General features: G+C 35.1%; 1 protein-coding gene and 2 long non-coding RNA genes across 3 annotated transcripts; 1 reads left to right on the forward strand and 2 right to left on the reverse strand.

Moving 5' to 3' along the window:
- Positions 1 to 30: 30 nt before the first annotated feature.
- On the reverse strand, positions 31 to 2,438 carry LOC141290356 (uncharacterized). The gene is made up of 3 exons (XR_012340106.1): positions 1,630 to 2,438; positions 1,319 to 1,461; positions 31 to 424 (listed from the first exon to the last, which is right to left on the reverse strand). It is a non-coding gene; the product is annotated as an uncharacterized lncRNA (long non-coding RNA).
- A 6,733-nt stretch (positions 2,439 to 9,171) lies between these two features.
- Positions 9,172 to 10,980, reverse strand: LOC141290187 (cyclin-dependent kinase 5 activator 1). The gene has a single exon (XM_073822386.1). It carries the CDS (start codon positions 10,899 to 10,901, stop codon positions 9,936 to 9,938), a length of 966 nt encoding a protein of 321 aa, XP_073678487.1. The 5' UTR covers positions 10,902 to 10,980; the 3' UTR covers positions 9,172 to 9,935.
- A 5,736-nt stretch (positions 10,981 to 16,716) lies between these two features.
- Positions 16,717 to 19,126, forward strand: LOC141290309 (uncharacterized). Its single transcript, XR_012340094.1, has 3 exons — positions 16,717 to 17,527; positions 17,696 to 17,838; positions 18,733 to 19,126. It is a non-coding gene; the product is annotated as an uncharacterized lncRNA (long non-coding RNA).
- The last annotated feature ends 901 nt before the right edge of the window (positions 19,127 to 20,027 follow it).

The following is a 20,027-nucleotide window of genomic DNA, read 5'->3' on the forward strand; positions in this document are numbered from 1 at the left end:
AAAACAAAAATAATAATAATTTGACACATCTTAATCTTGATAAACAGGTCCAATTTTATTTAAAAAATCTCTTATTTATTAACTCTCAAATTTGCATGAAAGAAATGTCATAGAACAGTGTATTCAGTATTATTCTGAATTCCAAAATAAATTGGGCATGAAAATATTTACTTGAAACATATTACGCTGCTAAATATTAAGGTTAACCAATATTTAGCCAAAGTTGAAACCAACATCAAGTTAACCAACATGGTTATAATTAAATGGTTCGAAATACCATAAAGACAGTGATGAATTTTCACAACTTCATGGACAGTCCAACATGGCCAAACAACAAGCCCTCAAGTGAGTCCAAAAAAACTTCTGATCGAAAAAGGAGAACAGTTCAGATCCAGATGCTGTTCCAGCCCAGGATGCAGAGTGGCTAAAAAAATATATAAAAGAACAAAAAGGGCAATACATTAGATATTTTACAAAACAATGATACAGTCAGACAAAGACAGAGGGATGACAGATACAGTCAAAGGCAGAGAGAGTGATGATTGTTACAGTTAGATCAGTATGATATTAAACAGTAAAACACTAAAATTGTGAAAAATATTACAATTTTTACAAGTTATTACAAGTTTTATATTTGACTATACTTTCAAATATAATTTATTTCTGAGATGCAAAGCTGAATGTTCAGCATCATTACACCAGTGTTGCATGATCTTTCAGAGATCATTCTCATTTATTATCAATATCCTGATTTATTGTCAATGTTATTGTCAATGTTGTCAGTGTATGTTTTGGAGCCTGTGATACTTTTTCAGGATTCTTTGATGAATACGTTTCAAATAACAGCAGTTATTTAAAAGATAAAGTTTATCTAAAAATTTAAATCTTTACAATCAATTTCAATGTAACATACTATATATAAGTATAATATATAAGATTCCTGAAAAAAGTATCACAGGTTAATAAAAATATTAAACAGCACAATTGCTTCTAACATTGATAATAAATCAGCATATACAATAATTTCTAAAGGATCACTAAAGGACATTGGAGTAATTAGAAGACTAGTGTATTGATGCTGAAAATTCAGAAATAAATTACATTTTTAAGTATATTAAAATGGATAAAACATTTTAATAATATTTCACAACATTATAGTTTTTTCTGTATTTTTTATCAATTAAATGCAGCCTTTATGAGCAGAAGATACTTATTTCAAAACATAAAACCTACTGATCACAAACTTTTGAACGCTAGTGTAGATAAAGGATAAAATAACATAATAAAAGGAAAAAGATCTTGGTGTATGTGTACTTACATGTCAGTAATTCTGCTGAAAATCCTTCGCATTGCAAAGAAAACTGGTAACTTGGGTTCACTTCTGCTGGTTTCTTCTGTGTTCTGTCGTTTTAGATGGGTCTTTTCCTTTCAACTTCTTTGTTTCTCTCTCAGGATAAATATCTACAAAACAGTCAGGAAGCAGACAATATGTAATTCACATTCGTTTTAGCTTTTGTACATCTGAATTATTCTCCCTAAAAAAACTCTCTCTACTTGAGTTGAGAAACATATTCTATCATATCTACATGTAAAATGCAGGTACTCAGATTGTTAGAATGCAACTATTACCTTTGTATGAACTCCAAAACTCCGTCTGTCTCCTCTTGATAACGTTAGTCCAGAATATGTAATATGCTGCGAACAGGCCAGACAGGACAATGGGCTGGATTAAGGCATTCTTCAAATCAAAGTTAGCAAAAAGCATTAACGTTACATTCAAACAATAAGCGAATAAGCAAGTTATCAAAGGTGCTAGTACATCTCACTGCTTACGTTAACCACTTTAACAGCACCGTTCAGAGTTTACGTGACACACATCCTCCGTGAGCGGCTGACCGCGAATCGCGAGCCCTAAATACGCGTTTTATTTCGGTGCCCGTGTTAACAGATGGCTGCCTGTGCAAATTTGTTGTACATCATAAAATAATCACGAGAAAGTGTGCTGATCAGCACGACGTCGCCGTGAATCACATCTTTTGCCAATGAAGCTTGTAATTCTTAACGTAGGAACCCAGAGATGTTACGCCTATAGCCGATATAAGGCAGGGGAATGTGTGTGTAACGTTAATCCTTCCGCGACTGCAGTGCCGAATCCCCGCACAAGTCTCTCTCGTGCTCCGCGGACGGAGGATTCGTTAATCTGCGGTTACCGCGAATGTTTATGACACCTTATATTCTTTAATATTCTAATACAGTTACAAATTATGAAAAATAAAACAGAAATAAGACACTTACTTACCACAGTTATGAATCGTTCTTCTTGCTGCTCCCAAATGTCGACCGTTAAAGATAATCCCGCCTCTTTAGATTTGAAATTTACCAGAATGCATTGCGGTTTACAGCAATATGCTGTATTGGCTGTATTATAAGAAATACAACCCGCTGCTGTAAAATATTGCTGTAATTTTTACAGCAATTTGTTACAGTGTAGTTGTGTTACAAATATCTCATGATTCAATGGTCTTAAAAAAGGCTTAATTTTCTTTAGGTAAAATACAATTTCCTTCCATTTTTTGATTATGAAATAGAATCTTTATTTCATCAAAGAATTAGTTTAATGTGATTTACTCAGTAACAAAACACAGACATATCATTTGAATACTTTATTAAATAATTATAACCAAAATTCCACCATCAAAAGTCACATTTACATTTTTTCAAGTTTTCCAAACAACAACAGCATCACTCTGTGAGCTACAATATATGCAAGTGTTACTTCCAGAGGGAAAAGCTCAAAACTTCCTGAACCGTGTGTCGATAGGACCACAGGAGGTTTCAGAAGCTACACCAAGGCTGATGGTGGTTTAAGAAGGAGAGTTCAGGAGCTACATGACCACAGTCATAAGACGTTTTGTGCCCAATTAATGAGCTCAGTCCAAAATAATCCAGATTGGCTTGCTCTCTGAAAGGCCTCCACCAAAGGCCTTTGTGGCACAGCATATTGTTCACCTGTTTAAAGATGTCAAATAAAGCTGATAGATAGTAGAAAACAATTGATGTCAGGCAAAACCAGAATACCATTTGTGCTGAATTAGAGTCACCATCTATCTGACAAATTTACTTAGTATTTTTTTTTTCAGTTAAAAAAGTCTCCAATTTAGGTTTAATGTGCATATTGATTCTTGGCGTTAGTTGGACTAAATGCTTGTTTGTGTGTTTGGGAAATCCAATTGGAAAATATTTCCCGTTTCATTGGTGCAGAAATCACATACAGCAGTTTTAAAAGTGTGTATGATGGCTTAGCACTATCAGAACTTGATTTTTATAAACTTCAGTATTCAGAGCAAAGGTACCCAGTATAATTGCCAAAGTGCACAGAAGAAGCTGTCACTAAAACCACATCAAAATCCACAATGCGAACAAAAGTCTGAAATTATCATTCTAATACTGCTGACATAAGATTCCCGACATTTCAGTACAAATAATAATTAAAATTATAATAAAAACACAAACAAAACATTCTGGAACTTCCATTTAAACTTAAATACAAACTGAAAAAAACTATTTTAAAAAGTGTCAAGTTGACATGTACACCACCACGGTAGCAATTCCTGAATGATATACATGCATTTTTTTCAGTCATTTCATATTGATACAAGCAACATATTTACACCACTCTGGATATATTTCTGTATCCAGACTGTACATGGCATTCCTTTTGTATTCTACATACATTTAGCAGCATTGAAATCATTGATAAATCTTAGTAGCCGTAACTCATAGAGTAACGGCGACTGCAGTGTACGATAGAGTCTACTTAACATCCAGTTCCTGAGTGTCCATCTACAAGTTGTAGTGTCTTAATTCAGTAGTCTAAATCTTGAAAATCGCATGCCAATCCTGTTTTCTTCCTTGGAAAATCCATAGGGATTTGAGGTCTCTTGTGTGCTTGTTTTGTCACATTAAAAATCTCCATGTACAGCAATCGATGAGGTGTAAAAAGGATGTTTATGCAAGCGCATCCTTCAAAGGTGTTTGCACACAGTTTCAGGTCCATTGATTGACTGGCAACAGAAGAAATGATCAAAACAGTAGCATCGATGGCAGTGGAAAATGGCTCAGGAGTTATGATTATTCTAGCCTGTGTAAATCCAAGTTTCTGTCTCTATAATCAATTCTTTTTCGAGTCATGGCTTTCCTTGGGTTGCTGTGTGTGTTGAAACCAAAGCGATATTCAATATCGCTAACATTTAGGGAGACGGTTTATATCCAGATCAAGGCACAAATGTTTCATTTTGGAAATATTTATCACCATTCATCACAAGTTCAAAGCAAGTATGGAAACTAGAATACTTGCTTGCCTTCAAAAGATCTCATATTTATGAGATAATCTCATGAATGCCACTACAATGTCATAATTGTAAGTAGAAACCCTTGCTTTCTAAATAGAGGCTGTGTATTTATTCATATATAGGCTTTTTACAATTTAGTTTGTATGCAATTTGTATAAATTGATAGGGATTAGCCATAAAGCTAATGAGATACACACTTTGCATTTACTTTATATTGTCTGGAACAAGAAAATTGCCCAACGATTCAACTTCATCCCAACAAAAACCACTTGAATGTACATCATGTCATATAATTTCCAAACTCACAAGTAGGTACTTCCCAAAGGACTTGAAGGCAGCAAATATTCCACAGAAATCCCCGAGCTTCAGTACACATGAGTAAGAAAAAAAAGAGAAATGGTTCCAGCGACAATGTAAAATTGGCGAGCCTGACAGGAGGTGTGAGTGCAAACAGTCCTAGATAGAAACGTTGCACAAGCCCATTGGTGAGGCCGCGCACGCTAGCCACACAACAACGACGCTCTGTCAGTGCTCTCTGTACACAATAAAGGCAAACTAAATCACTTTAACCGAGGCGAGGAAAACAAGTGATGTGTTTGTGAAAGGCGAGAGGGATGGGGGAATCATAGTGGATCAGGAGGGATATTTGCACCCTATAGTATGTCAATTGCTTGTCTGTGGCTACAAGTTCCTGTAAATAACATCCTCCCCTGAGGCTGAAATGGAAACGACTGGAGGCTGAAATGGAGATCTATAGACACACCAGCTCTCTTTATAGGTACTTCCTTTATGCAACTGTGTCTTCCCTGCTGTTTAACAAGGGGAAATTACTGAGTACAAATCAGCCTGTGCTGGGGTCACAAATTAATCCTGTTACAAATTGAGGAAAACAACTCAATCCGTGTCTTTGTGTAGTATTATTCCATACAAATAAGCTAAAGATCTCAGTTTAGACAATCGCAATTGTATTCTTCGCACTGACATATCTTATTGAAACAGGAAGTTATCACAGGATATATCAAAGGGCTTGTTCTTTTCTAAAAACGTGGATGGCTGTTTTTGCTTGTATGTGGTTTTAGCAGGGACTTTCTCATTATAAAGAGCATTAGATTGGGGGAAAATCTGAGAATGAGTGAGTCATCAATATTTATTTGTTTTTTTGGAAGGGAAACACTGTGAATTTTAAATGTGTATATTTGCTAAAAGCTATTTTGTCAGTTTATAGTCCGCTCTACCCTTGTGAAAAAGAAGTACACTTTACAAACAAAATTATAGATTTTTCTTTTATGCCAAAAATCATTAGGATTATTTAAAGAGCATGACAATATTTTGTCATGGAATTTTTTATGGAAATATATCAAAACATACATTTTAATTAGTAATATGCATTGCTAAGGACTTTATTCGACAACTTTAAAGGTGATTTTCTCAATATTTTGACTTTTTTTCAAATAGTTGTATCTCGGCCAAATACTGTCCAATCCTAACAAACCATACATCAATGGAAAGCTTGATTTTGTGGTCCAGGGTCACATATAAGTTTAATATAACAAATATATTTATTTTGCAGCACATTTTACTGCAAATTATACTGCCAAGATATAAAGCTTGTATGTATTTAAATATATTTGTAATTTACACATTTGTAATGATAATTTTGCAATTTAGTGCATTTGAAGTATATTAACTTTAAATGTAATATTGCATAACAGACTACAAATGTATAATCAAGTATTTTCCATGTGCTTTAATATGTTAGTTAAACATTTAAAAAAGTGTACTTCTTTAAAGCATGACAAAATTGTATTAAAACATGATTTAAACTACTTTAAAGTTAAACTTCTAATTTCACATTCACTAGTTCGCTTTTGCATATAATAAACAGCGTAAAGTTAAGCGTGTTTGGCATGCTGTCCGGGAGAGGGCTCCGAGCTCGGTAGTCATTCCCGAGCCCGGGGCACTCCCCCTGCCCAGGGAGAGGGGTCCGAGCTCGGCCTTTGGCCCGAACCCAATAGCGCTCCCCCCTTTTCTGCAAGAGAAAAAGAAAAAAAGGGGGGGTGGGAGGGATGCTGGAATCAGAGATAGCTGAAGGTAGGACTGCTTGGTTATTTAAAGGAACTGTAGTAATTGGATAGGGAGAGTGGCTGGTTAGGTAGTGATTGCTGATGATGAATTGGCCGTGTTAATTATCTGCGCGAGCTCCTCCTGAAATTTGTTAATGAAACATCACTTATTACAAAGTGAACTTTTAAATGTATACTTCAATGTGTTAACAAACAGTTATGAAAGTGGTATCTTTGTAAGTACACTTAAGTGGCATTTTTATAGCAAGTATGTATACTTGCATTACATATATGTGACCCTGGACCACAAAACCAGTCTTAAGTCGCTGGGGTATATTTGTAGCAATAGCCAAAAATACATTGTATGGGTCAAAATTATTGATTTTTCTTTTATGCCAAAAATCATTAGGAAATTAAGTAAAGATCATGTTCCATGAAGATTTTTTGTAAAATTCCTACTATAAATATATCAAAATGTAATTTTTGAATAGTAATATGCATTGTTAAGAGCTTAATTTGGAGAACTTTAAAGGTGATTTTCTCAGTATTTTGATTTTTTTGCACCCTCAGATTCCAGATTTTCAAATAGATGTATCTCAGCCAAATATTGTCTTATCCTAACAAACCATATATCAATAGAAAGCTTATTTACTGAGCTTTCATATGATGTATACATCTCAGTTTTGTAAAATTTAACCTTATGGCTGGTTTTGTGGTCCAGGGTCACATATTTGAAGTACACTACAAGTGCACAATCAAGCGCACTTCTTTTTCATAAGGGTAAATGCTTTTAAAATAAGTAAAACCTTGGGTTTTCCTTCAATCCATCCCAATTATTAAAAAAAAAACTATTAAGCAAGTACTTATTCAAAGTTCACAGTTTTGTTTTGCTGTGTTTGTTATGTAACTTCTGCGTTGCACACAGTCAAAACACAAGATGAGACTTTTCTGCTAGTTTCAGCAAGAGAAATCTCTGAGCTGAATGGCATTTTGTTGTTGCGGCATTTTCAGCTCACTCTACCCAATTGCTGGCAAGGATCAAAAGCGGATTATCACTTCAGCGTGTGGGAGAAGGTGCATGCATATGCACGTGCGTATCAGTGCCTTTGCGATTACTAGCCTAAAAATGTATGCATAGTGGTTACAAGTCGTTTGAGCAAGCATGTGTGCTTATATATAAGAGAGCATGTGTGGGCTAAAGTATGCGTTTAAAGTCGGCTTTTGCGGGGGAGCTGGAGTATGGCGCCCATGGCCCTGCCTTAAAACGCCACAATAAGATTAACGAGTGCTTGCCGTGCCACATGCTGCTGTCCCTGCTCTTCTGTCTGAGTGCTGACACCTGAAACCCTGACCCACAGAACAGGGCATCTTTTGTATCTGCATGTGCATGCATGACTGTCAGTGTGCGTGTTTTATCTATTACACGGTTTATCATTTTTGCAAGAGGTTTCAGTGCAGGTTTTGATGGACGATTACAGTTATTTTTTGGCCTTAATGTGCACTGATGAATCACACAAAACAAGACTAGAAGTGTGTGTTATAACTTTAAGGTACACATTTCTGATGTGTAGAAGAAACTGACATTTAAATCAATGATGTAGACACAAGTACACAGAAGTAATGTGAAATTTTTCTTTAGAGAATCTAGGCCTCTTTGTTCATTTCCTTCACACCCTAAAAGGAAAGGATGCATTCTTATAGGCTCGTTCAAATTTGACACAGATTTTCAATGACATTCTGTTGCTCCACAGATGCAAAGACATGCAGGACAGAACATATACTACTGTATATGGCCTACATGGATTAGCCATTCAACCAATAGAGCTTGATAGCAAGCAGATTCAGAAGCATTGAGAACTGTGTGTATGTGTGTGTGACACTAATCTGTTAATCTTGTTAATGCCATTGCAGCTGGTGCCCCAACGTCCAGCACATGAAATAAAGGAAGGACAACATGATAACCAACAGCTGTTGACGCTGACTGTTTGCTGCCCATCACTCACATGCACTCCCACAAAAATGCTCTTTGTTGGATGGTTTCTGTTGCAGTTTCTCAAACTAGATGTTGAAAAGGTAGAGGAACTGAAATGTTTGGTAAAGGAATCATAAGTACTTTTGAAAACGGCTAGTTTGACAACATTGTAACTAACAAGATGGACAATTTCATTACTTCCTTTTGACATCCGGCCCTGAATTATCGCTATATGTGAACCTGGACCACAAAACCAGTCATAATGGTCAATGTTTTGAAATTGAGATGAATACAAAATCTAAAAAGTCTAAATAAATAAGCTTTTAATTTATGTATGGTTTGATATAAAAAATATTTGGCCAAAATACTATTAGAAAATCTGGAATCTGAGGGTACAACAAAAAAGAGAGAGAGAGAGAGAGAGAGAGAGAGAGAGAGAGAGAGAGAGAGAGAGAGAGAGAGAGAGAGAGAGAGAGAGAGAGAGAGAGAGAGAGAGAGAGAGAGAGAGAGAGAGAGAGAGAGAAAATCGCCTTACAAAAACTTACAAAATATCTTCATGCAACATAATCTTTACTTAATATCCTAATGATTTTTAGCATCGATAATTTTGACCCATACAATGTATTTTTGACTATTGCGACAAATATACCCGTGCTACTTAAGACTGATTTTGTGGTACAGGGTCATTTAATTTTTAAGATTGGGAATGCTCTTTGTGTAAAAAAATTGTTTCCAAACAAGGGTTTTTGTAGTGACACGATAGAAGAATCATTTTAAAAGAACCTTTTAGTGAACAGCTTTTTACTTAGTATGAAGAACATTTCTAAAATCTGAAGAACGCATATCCACTATACATTCTTTAAACAATTCCAAAAGGGTGTTTTTGTAGAAATGCCACAGAACAGGGATGTCCAAACCTGTTCTTGGATGGCCTAAATAAAACACCTGAAACAGCTAATTAAGGTCTTCAGACTAACTAAAAACTTCCAGGCAAGAGTTTTGGAGCTGGATGAAGTTAAACTCTGCTTTCCAGGACCAGGAATGGACAACCCTGACATAAAAGAGCCATTTTGGTTCTTGGAACCTTTCAGCGAACATTTCCTTAAAGAAACAATTGTTTCTTAGGATGAAGAACATTTTACAAATCTAAAAAACCTTACTTTGCAATAAAGAACCTTTTGTGGAATGGAAAGATTCATGGAACCAACAATGCCAATAAGAGTGTATGTTACTTTCGTAGTGTTTCTGTATCCAGAAGCTCACTATTCTTTCTTCTCCTGCTGAAAAGACCATCACAGATGGTCATCAGCATGATTCTTAACTAGCAAAAACACCAAAAAGACTGTGTAGTTCAACAGTTGGACCAGCACCAAACCAACATTCCCACAGGTGTAAGCTGATCTTTTCAGCAGGAATATGTTGCCTCTGTTTCTTGAAGAATGGTCAATAAAAACAAGACTCATAATGTTAAATAACAAGGCATATGGGGGGCCAAAATGATGGAATGACGATGTGACATTTGCAGAGACAATCTGCCTCGTCCTCTTCTCACCGATCCAGAACTCTAGCGTAGTCCCGCAAAGCGCAACCTCCTTCGCTCTTCAGATCGGCGAAGACCTGCGTGAAGAAGTGCGGGTCTGCATTGATGCGCAGCATCTTGGCACTGGTGACATCGATAATGGCCAGACAGCGGTCCCAGAATGCTTCTTTACCCGCCTCCACCAGAAAGGGCTTGAGTGGGTACGAGATCTCGTTCCCCATGTAGGAGTACGACAGGTAGAGGCAGGTCAGGAGAATTGCTTGGAGCTCATGCTCTGAAGACACCGCGTCGCCATCCACCACATCGCGGCACAGCATGTACACAAACACCACGTTGGCCGGCGTCACAAAGGCTTGGTCCTGCCAGCCCTGGAGCAACAATGAGCGGTCCACGGCGCGCAGCCACAGGACCGGATCGGCGGGGGAAAGGTGTTTGAGCCGATAGCAGCGGCCACACAGAAATTCTCCCAGGCAGCGGAGCAGCTCGCTAGTCGAGGCCTGGACGATCACACGCTTGGGCGAGGAGGTGCATGTGGGCGGGATCTTCTTAACAGAGGAAATCTGCTGCGGTTTGCCGTATCCTACACCTAGTCCTACACCCAGACCCAGACCTGCTGGACCATCGTAGCTAGTGAGGTTGGCGCAGGAGAGAGACTTCTTCACATTTTCACGGTTGAGGTGCAAGACCGGATCCTTCTGGTAGATGTTGATGTTATTGTTGTTGAGAGGAGCCCCAACGGTCCCTTGACCTCCAGGATAGGCCTTTTTGGACTCGCCCCGCTTCTTGGTGGAGGCCACCAGGCGTTTCCAGGTGAGTGCGGGGAGGAAGATGGAGTGGCCGCGTCTGAGGCTGCGGTCCTTTTGAGTGTTCAGCGAGCGGCTGCTCAGGCTGGGGTAATGGCTTAGAGAACCAGGCCGGTCGTCATAATAACCAGGTTTTCGAGGACCCGGGGAGAGGGACAGTACGGTACCCATGAGTCCACTGAGGTGCTGAAGCAAGCAGCTGTGAGGTTGGTGTGGCTCAGAAATAAAGTGCTCGTGCCTCACTGTTCGAAATCTGGAAGGTCAAGACTGAAGAGGGGCATGGATGAGTTCCTGAGAAGATTATATGTAGAGCATTATAATAAATTAATGACAACTTTAAATAGTTAATCAATGTAAATTCATAGAAATAAAAAGGATAATCGTTTTTTGGGCAACACTAATAATTAAAAGTATTTTTGCAACATTTATATTGGTAATGTTCATTTATACTTATACAGTACTGGTTCTCAAACTAGTTATTTTATTTGGCTTCTTTTAGAACTATTTTGTTGACAGAGAAAATCTATGAACCTACTCACTTTTTAGTCAAAGATGTAAGTTACTTGATATTAATTGTTTATCAGCTTGTAAAATAATGACAAATATGTGACCCCGGACCACAAAACCAATCTTAGGTAGCACAGGTATATTTGTAGCAATAACCAATAACACATTGTATTGGGCAAAATTATCGATTTTTCTTTTATGCCAAAAATCATTAGGATATTAAGTAAATGAAGACATTTTGTGAATTTCCTACCGTACTTAATTTTTGATTAGTAATATGCATAGCTAAGAACTTAATTTGGACAATTTTAAAGGTGATTTTCTCAGTATTTAGATTTTTTTGCACCCTCAGTTTCCAGATTTTCAAATAGTTGTATCTCGGCCATATATTGTTCTAACAAACCATACATCAGTGGAAAGCTTATTTATTCAGCTTTCAAATGATGTATCAATCTCAATTACAAAAAAATACCCTTATGACTGGTTTTGTAGTCACTTATATTAAAAATTCTCCACTATTTTTCTCTGTCACTATCAAATAAGTCAGTTTGTCGCATTTACCATGTTAACTGAATTAGTTCACCAAAAACTAAAAAAATTCTGAAAAGTTCAATTAGTTAATGCATTAACCTGTGCTAACTAATTGAATTTCCAGAATATTTTTGTTTTGGGGTAAGCTAATGAATATTTATTTTTGTTTTACATTAATTATTACCTTTTTAACATAATTCATTAAAAACTGTTCGTTGTTAGTTCACATTAGTTCAGGTCCATTTTATAATCTTAACATATGCAATTTTTTATTCATTTATTTATTTTTTATAATTATGTATTAGTGAATGATGGAATTGACAATAACTAACATGAATGTAAAATGAATTGAACGATTTAGACATATTTTTCATTGTTAGATCATGTTAACTAATTCAGTTAACAAGTGAAATCTTATTGTAAAGTGTTACCAAATTCTGTCATCATTCATTCTGCCTCATTTGTTTCAAAGCGTTCTTTTCATCTGTGCAACACTGAAAAAACAATGTATCTACTGGCGCATTCAAGTTCAAAAAAACAACACAAATCCTTAAAAAAACAGTGTAAAGGTTTGCAAAAAGTGAACTATATAATTGTGTTATATTCTGAGTCTTATAAAGTCATGCAGTCATTTTGTGTGATAAAATAATTAAAATTTACATTTAAATTTAGAAATTTAAATTCTTCTATGGTTCCTCTGTGTGTTTATAATAGTTTACAGAGAAGTAATTTTTTAGTTGTAAATGAATGACTCTTGATACTGTTCTTTTCAATGACCAGTTCACAAAACTGGTCTGAAAGATTTGTTCACAAATCCAACAGGTCCGTTCAAGTCACTGATGACTCACTCATCCAGTTGTAGCAGTTATAGCTCACTGGAGGTGAATTCTATCATGATATAATGCATTCAATTTCAATCTGTTCAAATTCCTATTTTTTAAAAGTTGTATATGAACTTGATTTGTTAATTTTGCGTCTAGATCATTTTATGGTGTTTTGTGTCTATTTTGAATCTTGAAATAAACAGTCCATGAAAAGTCCATAATCTTTATAAAACAGTGTGAACTGCAGATTTCTACATTTCCAGCAGAAGAAAATAATACATTTTGGAACAACATGAGAGTGATAAACCAAATAGCACTGCAAAAAAAATGCTTTTGTCTTGTTTCCAGCCAAAATCCCAAAATATCTAAAATTCTAAAAATTATTTTCTCGTTTTCAGAAAAAACAAGTCAAAATTAAGCGAAACAATAAACTGCCAATGGGGTAAGCAAAAAAATCTTATTTCAAACAGAAAACAAGATTATTTTTCTTACCAAATTGGCAGATTATTTTGCTTGTTTCAAGCATAAACATACTTAATTTTGACTAGTTTTTTCTGAAAACAAGACTCCTCTAGAAAATCCTTCTTGATTTAATATTTTTTAGATATTTTGCCTGGATACAAGACCAAAAATCTAAGAAAAGCATTTTTTGCAGTGAGGTTACTACGAAATGTTCATCTCTCTCAAACTATAATATGCATTAAATTATAAAAACAAAAGCATTTTCACCAGTGATCTCAGACTTATTTTGCACAGATTAGCACTTTCGTAGAAATCGTATTGTTATTTTACTTATAATACAAACTAATGAGTCTCTTGAAAGAACAGAGCAAAATCTGACCCATATAACTTGGACTAGAGGGTCATTAAAACCACTGGTAAACATGTATCATCAAAACCCTACAACAGCACCTTCCCTTTTTGATTATTTGCTTCGCACACATTTGTTACTTCACTTTACATTGTATGTATATTAATGAATGGAGAGCTGCTTGTTTTTGCATATGCTATTTTATTACAGTAACAGTATTAAACATAGTCCGAATTTGTCTTTTTATTCTCTGGATGACAGTGTTGTCTAATAAGCTATCAAACAACCAGTTTTATTGCAGTGACAACTTTACCAACGACAAAAATCTCTTTAATGTATTCGGGTACTTTAAATGAGATTCTATTTTAACTTATTATTGTTTTATTTAAAAACAGTAACTGTACTCTTTAGGTTACCATGGTCGTTTCCCATAGGGGAGTGTTTTGCTCACCTGTTCGACGGCGGGCATCGGTGGCGCGCATCAGTTCAACCCCGAGGTTCACTGTGTCCCGCACATCACACACACGCTCTAGAACGCGCAGCACGCGCTCACTGCATTAATGTTTGCATTAAATCCTTCCTTTACAAAAAAATGACAATAGAGTTAACTTAAGCGCATCCAGCAGCAGCTCTTCTCTGTGTCTGCGCAAGTTACAAAGTACTTGAGGTTCACTGATGTCGTTGCCATTTAAATATGTCCATTATCCAGAAATGCTGCTCGTAAAGTGTCCTCATTTGAACGCGAATGAACTTGAACTGGGTTTACACCATTTCAAACTTTCATGGCAATGCAGTTTCCATCCCTCATAGTCCGTTTCATGCACTTTGAACGCACAGCTGATGAAGTCCGAGCATGTTTGGACTAGTTACACAAAACCCGTCAAAACGTATATAGGCTATGCAATAACGCAGCTGAACAAGCATTTGTCTGAGAGTCTCCAGCCGGTCCGCTGACAGCAGGAGGAGTTTGTGCTCTGGTCCTCTGTGCTGCACATCATCACACTGTGTTCAGCAGAAGCTCCTCCTCAAGACGTGACGCACCGCTAATATCATCCTATTCATTGCACACAACAAATACACATCAACACACGAAGAGCTTAGTATACACAGAAACACAGCGGGCACAAAAAGTATTTGAAAAAGAAAAAGTTTACTTCTATTTGTCCTTAAAATCTTGGGATCTGCAAACACATAGTGTACAAGTTGGAGTCAGTAATTATTTATTTATTTATTTTTTCGTTTCGTTCGTTTAAGGCGAGACACTGCAGGTGAATAGGGTAAAATCGGTAAATTGATTGCATTGATAATTGCAAACATTTTTTTTGTATAAGTTTTCCAAAATGTTAGGTTTTAATGTGCAAATAAGGCAGTATTTGATTAAATATGCGCTAATTTGCATACATTTCTAGTACAAAAATCTAAACACTGAATGAAGTCAGTTTCAAAATTCTTGTTAATTTTTTTTTTTTTTTTTTGACATATTAGAGTCAACTGTTTTTACAGAAAGAATTTGGGGTATCTCATTTTTACTCCATAATTCAGAAAGTACTTAGTACTTAGAAGTGCTATATAAGAAACACTTAACAGTGTCTTTTGGATGGTTTCTTTCCACTAGTCTTAAAAAACACTATGAAAAACCAAAAAGTGAAATAAAATTGTGAAATAAGCATTCACAAAAAACTATATATGAATATATATGGAATACATTTTTGGAATAAAATTTTGTATAAAATCAAGCAAATTGTATATGAACAAATCCCTCTGTAAAAACCTTCAGAATATAGACAAATAAAAATGTAAAGTTTGGTGCGTGTAAGTGCCACTGAAGTGGAGATTTATGGCTCAGTGTAGGAGAAAAAAACTCATTTTGAGAAAACGGCCTTTAAAAATATGGATTGTAATTGAAATCTATTGACACAAATAGATAAAGTGCTATAAAAGAAACATGTAACAGTGTCTTTTGGATGTTTTCTTTCCACTAGTCTGAAAAACACTATGAAAAACCAAAAAGTGAAATAAAATCGTGAAATAAGCATTTATAAAAAAAATATAATATGCAAATATTTGCAGACATTTCTAGTACAAAATTCCAAACATTGAATGAAGTCAGTTTCAAAATTCGTGTTTATTTATTTATTTTTTGAGACATTAGAGTCTTTTTTTTTTTTTTACAGTTTTTGCGGGAATAAAATATATAAAATCAAGCTAATTATATATGAACAAATCCCTCTGTAAAAACCTTCAGAATATAGACAGAAATAAAAATGTAAAGTTTGGTGTGTGTAAGTGCTACTGAAGTGGAGATTTATGGCTCAGTGTAGGAGAAAAAACTCATTTTGAGAAAACGGCCTTTAAAAATATGGATTGTAATTGAAATCTATTGACACAAATAGATAAAGTGCTATAAAAGAAACACTTAGTGTCCTTTGGATGTTTTCTTTCCACTACTCTGAAAAAAAAACAATTTATGAAAAACCAAAAAGTTAAATAAAATTGTGAAATAAGCATTCACAAAAAAATAAAATAATAATAATAATAATAATAATTATAAATGTTTCTAGAGCAGCAAATCAGCATATTCAAATGATTTCTGAAGGATGTGACACTGAAGAAAACAGTACTTCTAAATATTGTATTTTTAATCAAATAAATGCAGCTTTGGTAATCACTTGTAACAGCGTAACATTGAATTTATATGATCACACTAGCACAGAAACTGTTATAACACTTACAAAATGGCTCAGCAAATGCAACAAAGTGTTGTTCAGAAAGAGTGTTTTAGAGGCTTGGCAACTCAAGCAAACAGGTGCCGGGCATGAGAGTGATGTTTTCCCAGAGTTGACATTTTCACCATTTAGCAAACCAGCAATTCTGTGTTGTGGCAGCACATAATACAAATTTATGACCTGGGCATCAACCCATAGAATTAATATTCGCACAGTGTTTTAAACACTAATTGAAATGTGAAATGTGCCATTTGCAATGATAAAGGTGCTCTCCTGTTGTCTTTTTAGACCAAATTTTAAGCCATTTCGCCTCCTAGTGGTGATAGATCGACAGGATTGGAGGGAGAAACATAAGTTAGAGTGAAGCTTGCATGCTATCTTTATATTTTAAACAATACAACTTTTGTGAAAAAGAAGTGTAGTTTAGATTAACTAGTGTACTTCAGATGTAAAAATATTTGCTGATAATATACAGACAGTTCACTTTCAGTACTCTTTCAAGGTGCACTTTATAATAATGCCATTTTAAAAGTAGTACACACTGTAACAAATTGCTGTAAAAATTACAGCAATATTTTACAGCAGCGGGTTGTATTTCTTATAATACAGCCAATACAGCATATTGCTGTAAACCGCAATGCATTCTGGTAAATTTCAAATCTAAAGAGGCGGGATTATCTTTAACGGTCGACATTTGGGAGCAGCAAGAAGAACGATTCATAACTGTGGTAAGTAAGTGTCTTATTTCTGTTTTATTTTTCATAATTTGTAACTGTATTAGAATATTAAAGAATATAAGGTGTCATAAACATTCGCGGTAACCGCAGATTAACGAATCCTCCGTCCGCGGAGCACGAGAGAGACTTGTGCGGGGATTCGGCACTGCAGTCGCGGAAGGATTAACGTTACACACACATTCCCCTGCCTTATATCGGCTATAGGCGTAACATCTCTGGGTTCCTACGTTAAGAATTACAAGCTTCATTGGCAAAAGATGTGATTCACGGCGACGTCGTGCTGATCAGCACACTTTCTCGTGATTATTTTATGATGTACAACAAATTTGCACAGGCAGCCATCTGTTAACACGGGCACCGAAATAAAACGCGTATTTAGGGCTCGCGATTCGCGGTCAGCCGCTCACGGAGGATGTGTGTCACGTAAACTCTGAACGGTGCTGTTAAAGTGGTTAACGTAAGCAGTGAGATGTACTAGCACCTTTGATAACTTGCTTATTCGCTTATTGTTTGAATGTAACGTTAATGCTTTTTGCTAACTTTGATTTGAAGAATGCCTTAATCCAGCCCATTGTCCTGTCTGGCCTGTTCGCAGCATATTACATATTCTGGACTAACGTTATCAAGAGGAGACAGACGGAGTTTTGGAGTTCATACAAAGGTAATAGTTGCATTCTAACAATCTGAGTACCTGCATTTTACATGTAGATATGATAGAATATGTTTCTCAACTCAAGTAGAGAGAGTTTTTTTAGGGAGAATAATTCAGATGTACAAAAGCTAAAACGAATGTGAATTACATATTGTCTGCTTCCTGACTGTTTTGTAGATATTTATCCTGAGAGAGAAACAAAGAAGTTGAAAGGAAAAGACCCATCTAAAACGACAGAACACAGAAGAAACCAGCAGAAGTGAACCCAAGTTACCAGTTTTCTTTGCAATGCGAAGGATTTTCAGCAGAATTACTGACATGTAAGTACACATACACCAAGATCTTTTTCCTTTTATTATGTTATTTTATCCTTTATCTACACTAGCGTTCAAAAGTTTGTGATCAGTAGGTTTTATGTTTTGAAATAAGTATCTTCTGCTCATAAAGGCTGCATTTAATTGATAAAAAATACAGAAAAAACTATAATGTTGTGAAATATTATTAAAATGTTTTATCCATTTTAATATACTTAAAAATGTAATTTATTTCTGAATTTTCAGCATCAATACACTAGTCTTCTAATTACTCCAATGTCCTTTAGTGATCCTTTAGAAATTATTGTATATGCTGATTTATTATCAATGTTAGAAGCAATTGTGCTGTTTAATATTTTTATTAACCTGTGATACTTTTTTCAGGAATCTTATATATTATACTTATATATAGTATGTTACATTGAAATTGATTGTAAAGATTTAAATTTTTAGATAAACTTTATCTTTTAAATAACTGCTGTTATTTGAAACGTATTCATCAAAGAATCCTGAAAAAGTATCACAGGCTCCAAAACATACACTGACAACATTGACAATAACATTGACAATAAATCAGGATATTGATAATAAATGAGAATGATCTCTGAAAGATCATGCAACACTGGTGTAATGATGCTGAACATTCAGCTTTGCATCTCAGAAATAAATTATATTTGAAAGTATAGTCAAATATAAAACTTGTAATAACTTGTAAAAATTGTAATATTTTTCACAATTTTAGTGTTTTACTGTTTAATATCATACTGATCTAACTGTAACAATCATCACTCTCTCTGCCTTTGACTGTATCTGTCATCCCTCTGTCTTTGTCTGACTGTATCATTGTTTTGTAAAATATCTAATGTATTGCCCTTTTTGTTCTTTTATATATTTTTTTAGCCACTCTGCATCCTGGGCTGGAACAGCATCTGGATCTGAACTGTTCTCCTTTTTCGATCAGAAGTTTTTTTGGACTCACTTGAGGGCTTGTTGTTTGGCCATGTTGGACTGTCCATGAAGTTGTGAAAATTCATCACTGTCTTTATGGTATTTCGAACCATTTAATTATAACCATGTTGGTTAACTTGATGTTGGTTTCAACTTTGGCTAAATATTGGTTAACCTTAATATTTAGCAGCGTAATATGTTTCAAGTAAATATTTTCATGCCCAATTTATTTTGGAATTCAGAATAATACTGAATACACTGTTCTATGACATTTCTTTCATGCAAATTTGAGAGTTAATAAATAAGAGATTTTTTAAATAAAATTGGACCTGTTTATCAAGATTAAGATGTGTCAAATTATTATTATTTTTGTTTTTATTAAATAATAGGTGCACTGAGTTTCATACTATACAACACTTTATGCAGTTAAATATTGTTTAAAGCTTATGCAGTTAATAAATTGTTTAAATTGCTAGTCATTATTATTCAGCAATCTGGAAAATAAATACTGCAAATAAAGAATATACAAATTAAAGTAGTACAATATTTTTACAGTGAAACGTTATTTAATGATTTCCAGTACACTTGTAAAATTGCAAACTATTGCTGCAATTTCACAGTAGCAGCTTTAAATAATGTATATATCGTTGCTAGTGTATATATATACAGAAAATTGCTGTATTTTAACAGTAAAACTGTAGTTAATCATTTACAGTGCACTTGTAAAAATTTACAGTATTGCTGGCAACCAAAGTTGCCAGTAACTTGCTGTAAATTTTACAGTAAAACTGTAGTTAATCATTTACAGTGCACTTGTAAAAATTTACAGTATTGCTGGCAACCAAAGTTGCCAGTAACTTGCTGTAAATTTTACAGTAAAACTGTAGTTAATCATTTACAGTGCACTTGTAAAAATTTACAGTATTGCTGGCAACCAAAGTTGCCAGTAACTTGCTGTAAATTTTACAGTAAATTTTTTACAGTGCACTTATTTTGATGTGTTGACTAACATGCTAAAGCATAAGTGAAGTACAGGTGTAAAAACGCTGACTGAACCTCAGTTTGCATGATGGTGGATAAAAATAGTGATACACTTGAATGTGTCTCAAAGACACTGAAATCAAAAGAGAAGCAAACAAACTCTGAAAGAGATTTGTTGTTTTCTGCGCCGTTGTATTTTACATTCAGTGATATGCTGCCCTCTAGTGGTCAAATGCCAGTAAGCTGAACATCTGTAGACCGTGACT

The sequence above is a fragment of the Garra rufa genome, chromosome 17, assembly GCF_049309525.1.
Source record: "Garra rufa chromosome 17, GarRuf1.0, whole genome shotgun sequence".
Taxonomy (NCBI): domain Eukaryota; kingdom Metazoa; phylum Chordata; class Actinopteri; order Cypriniformes; family Cyprinidae; genus Garra; species Garra rufa.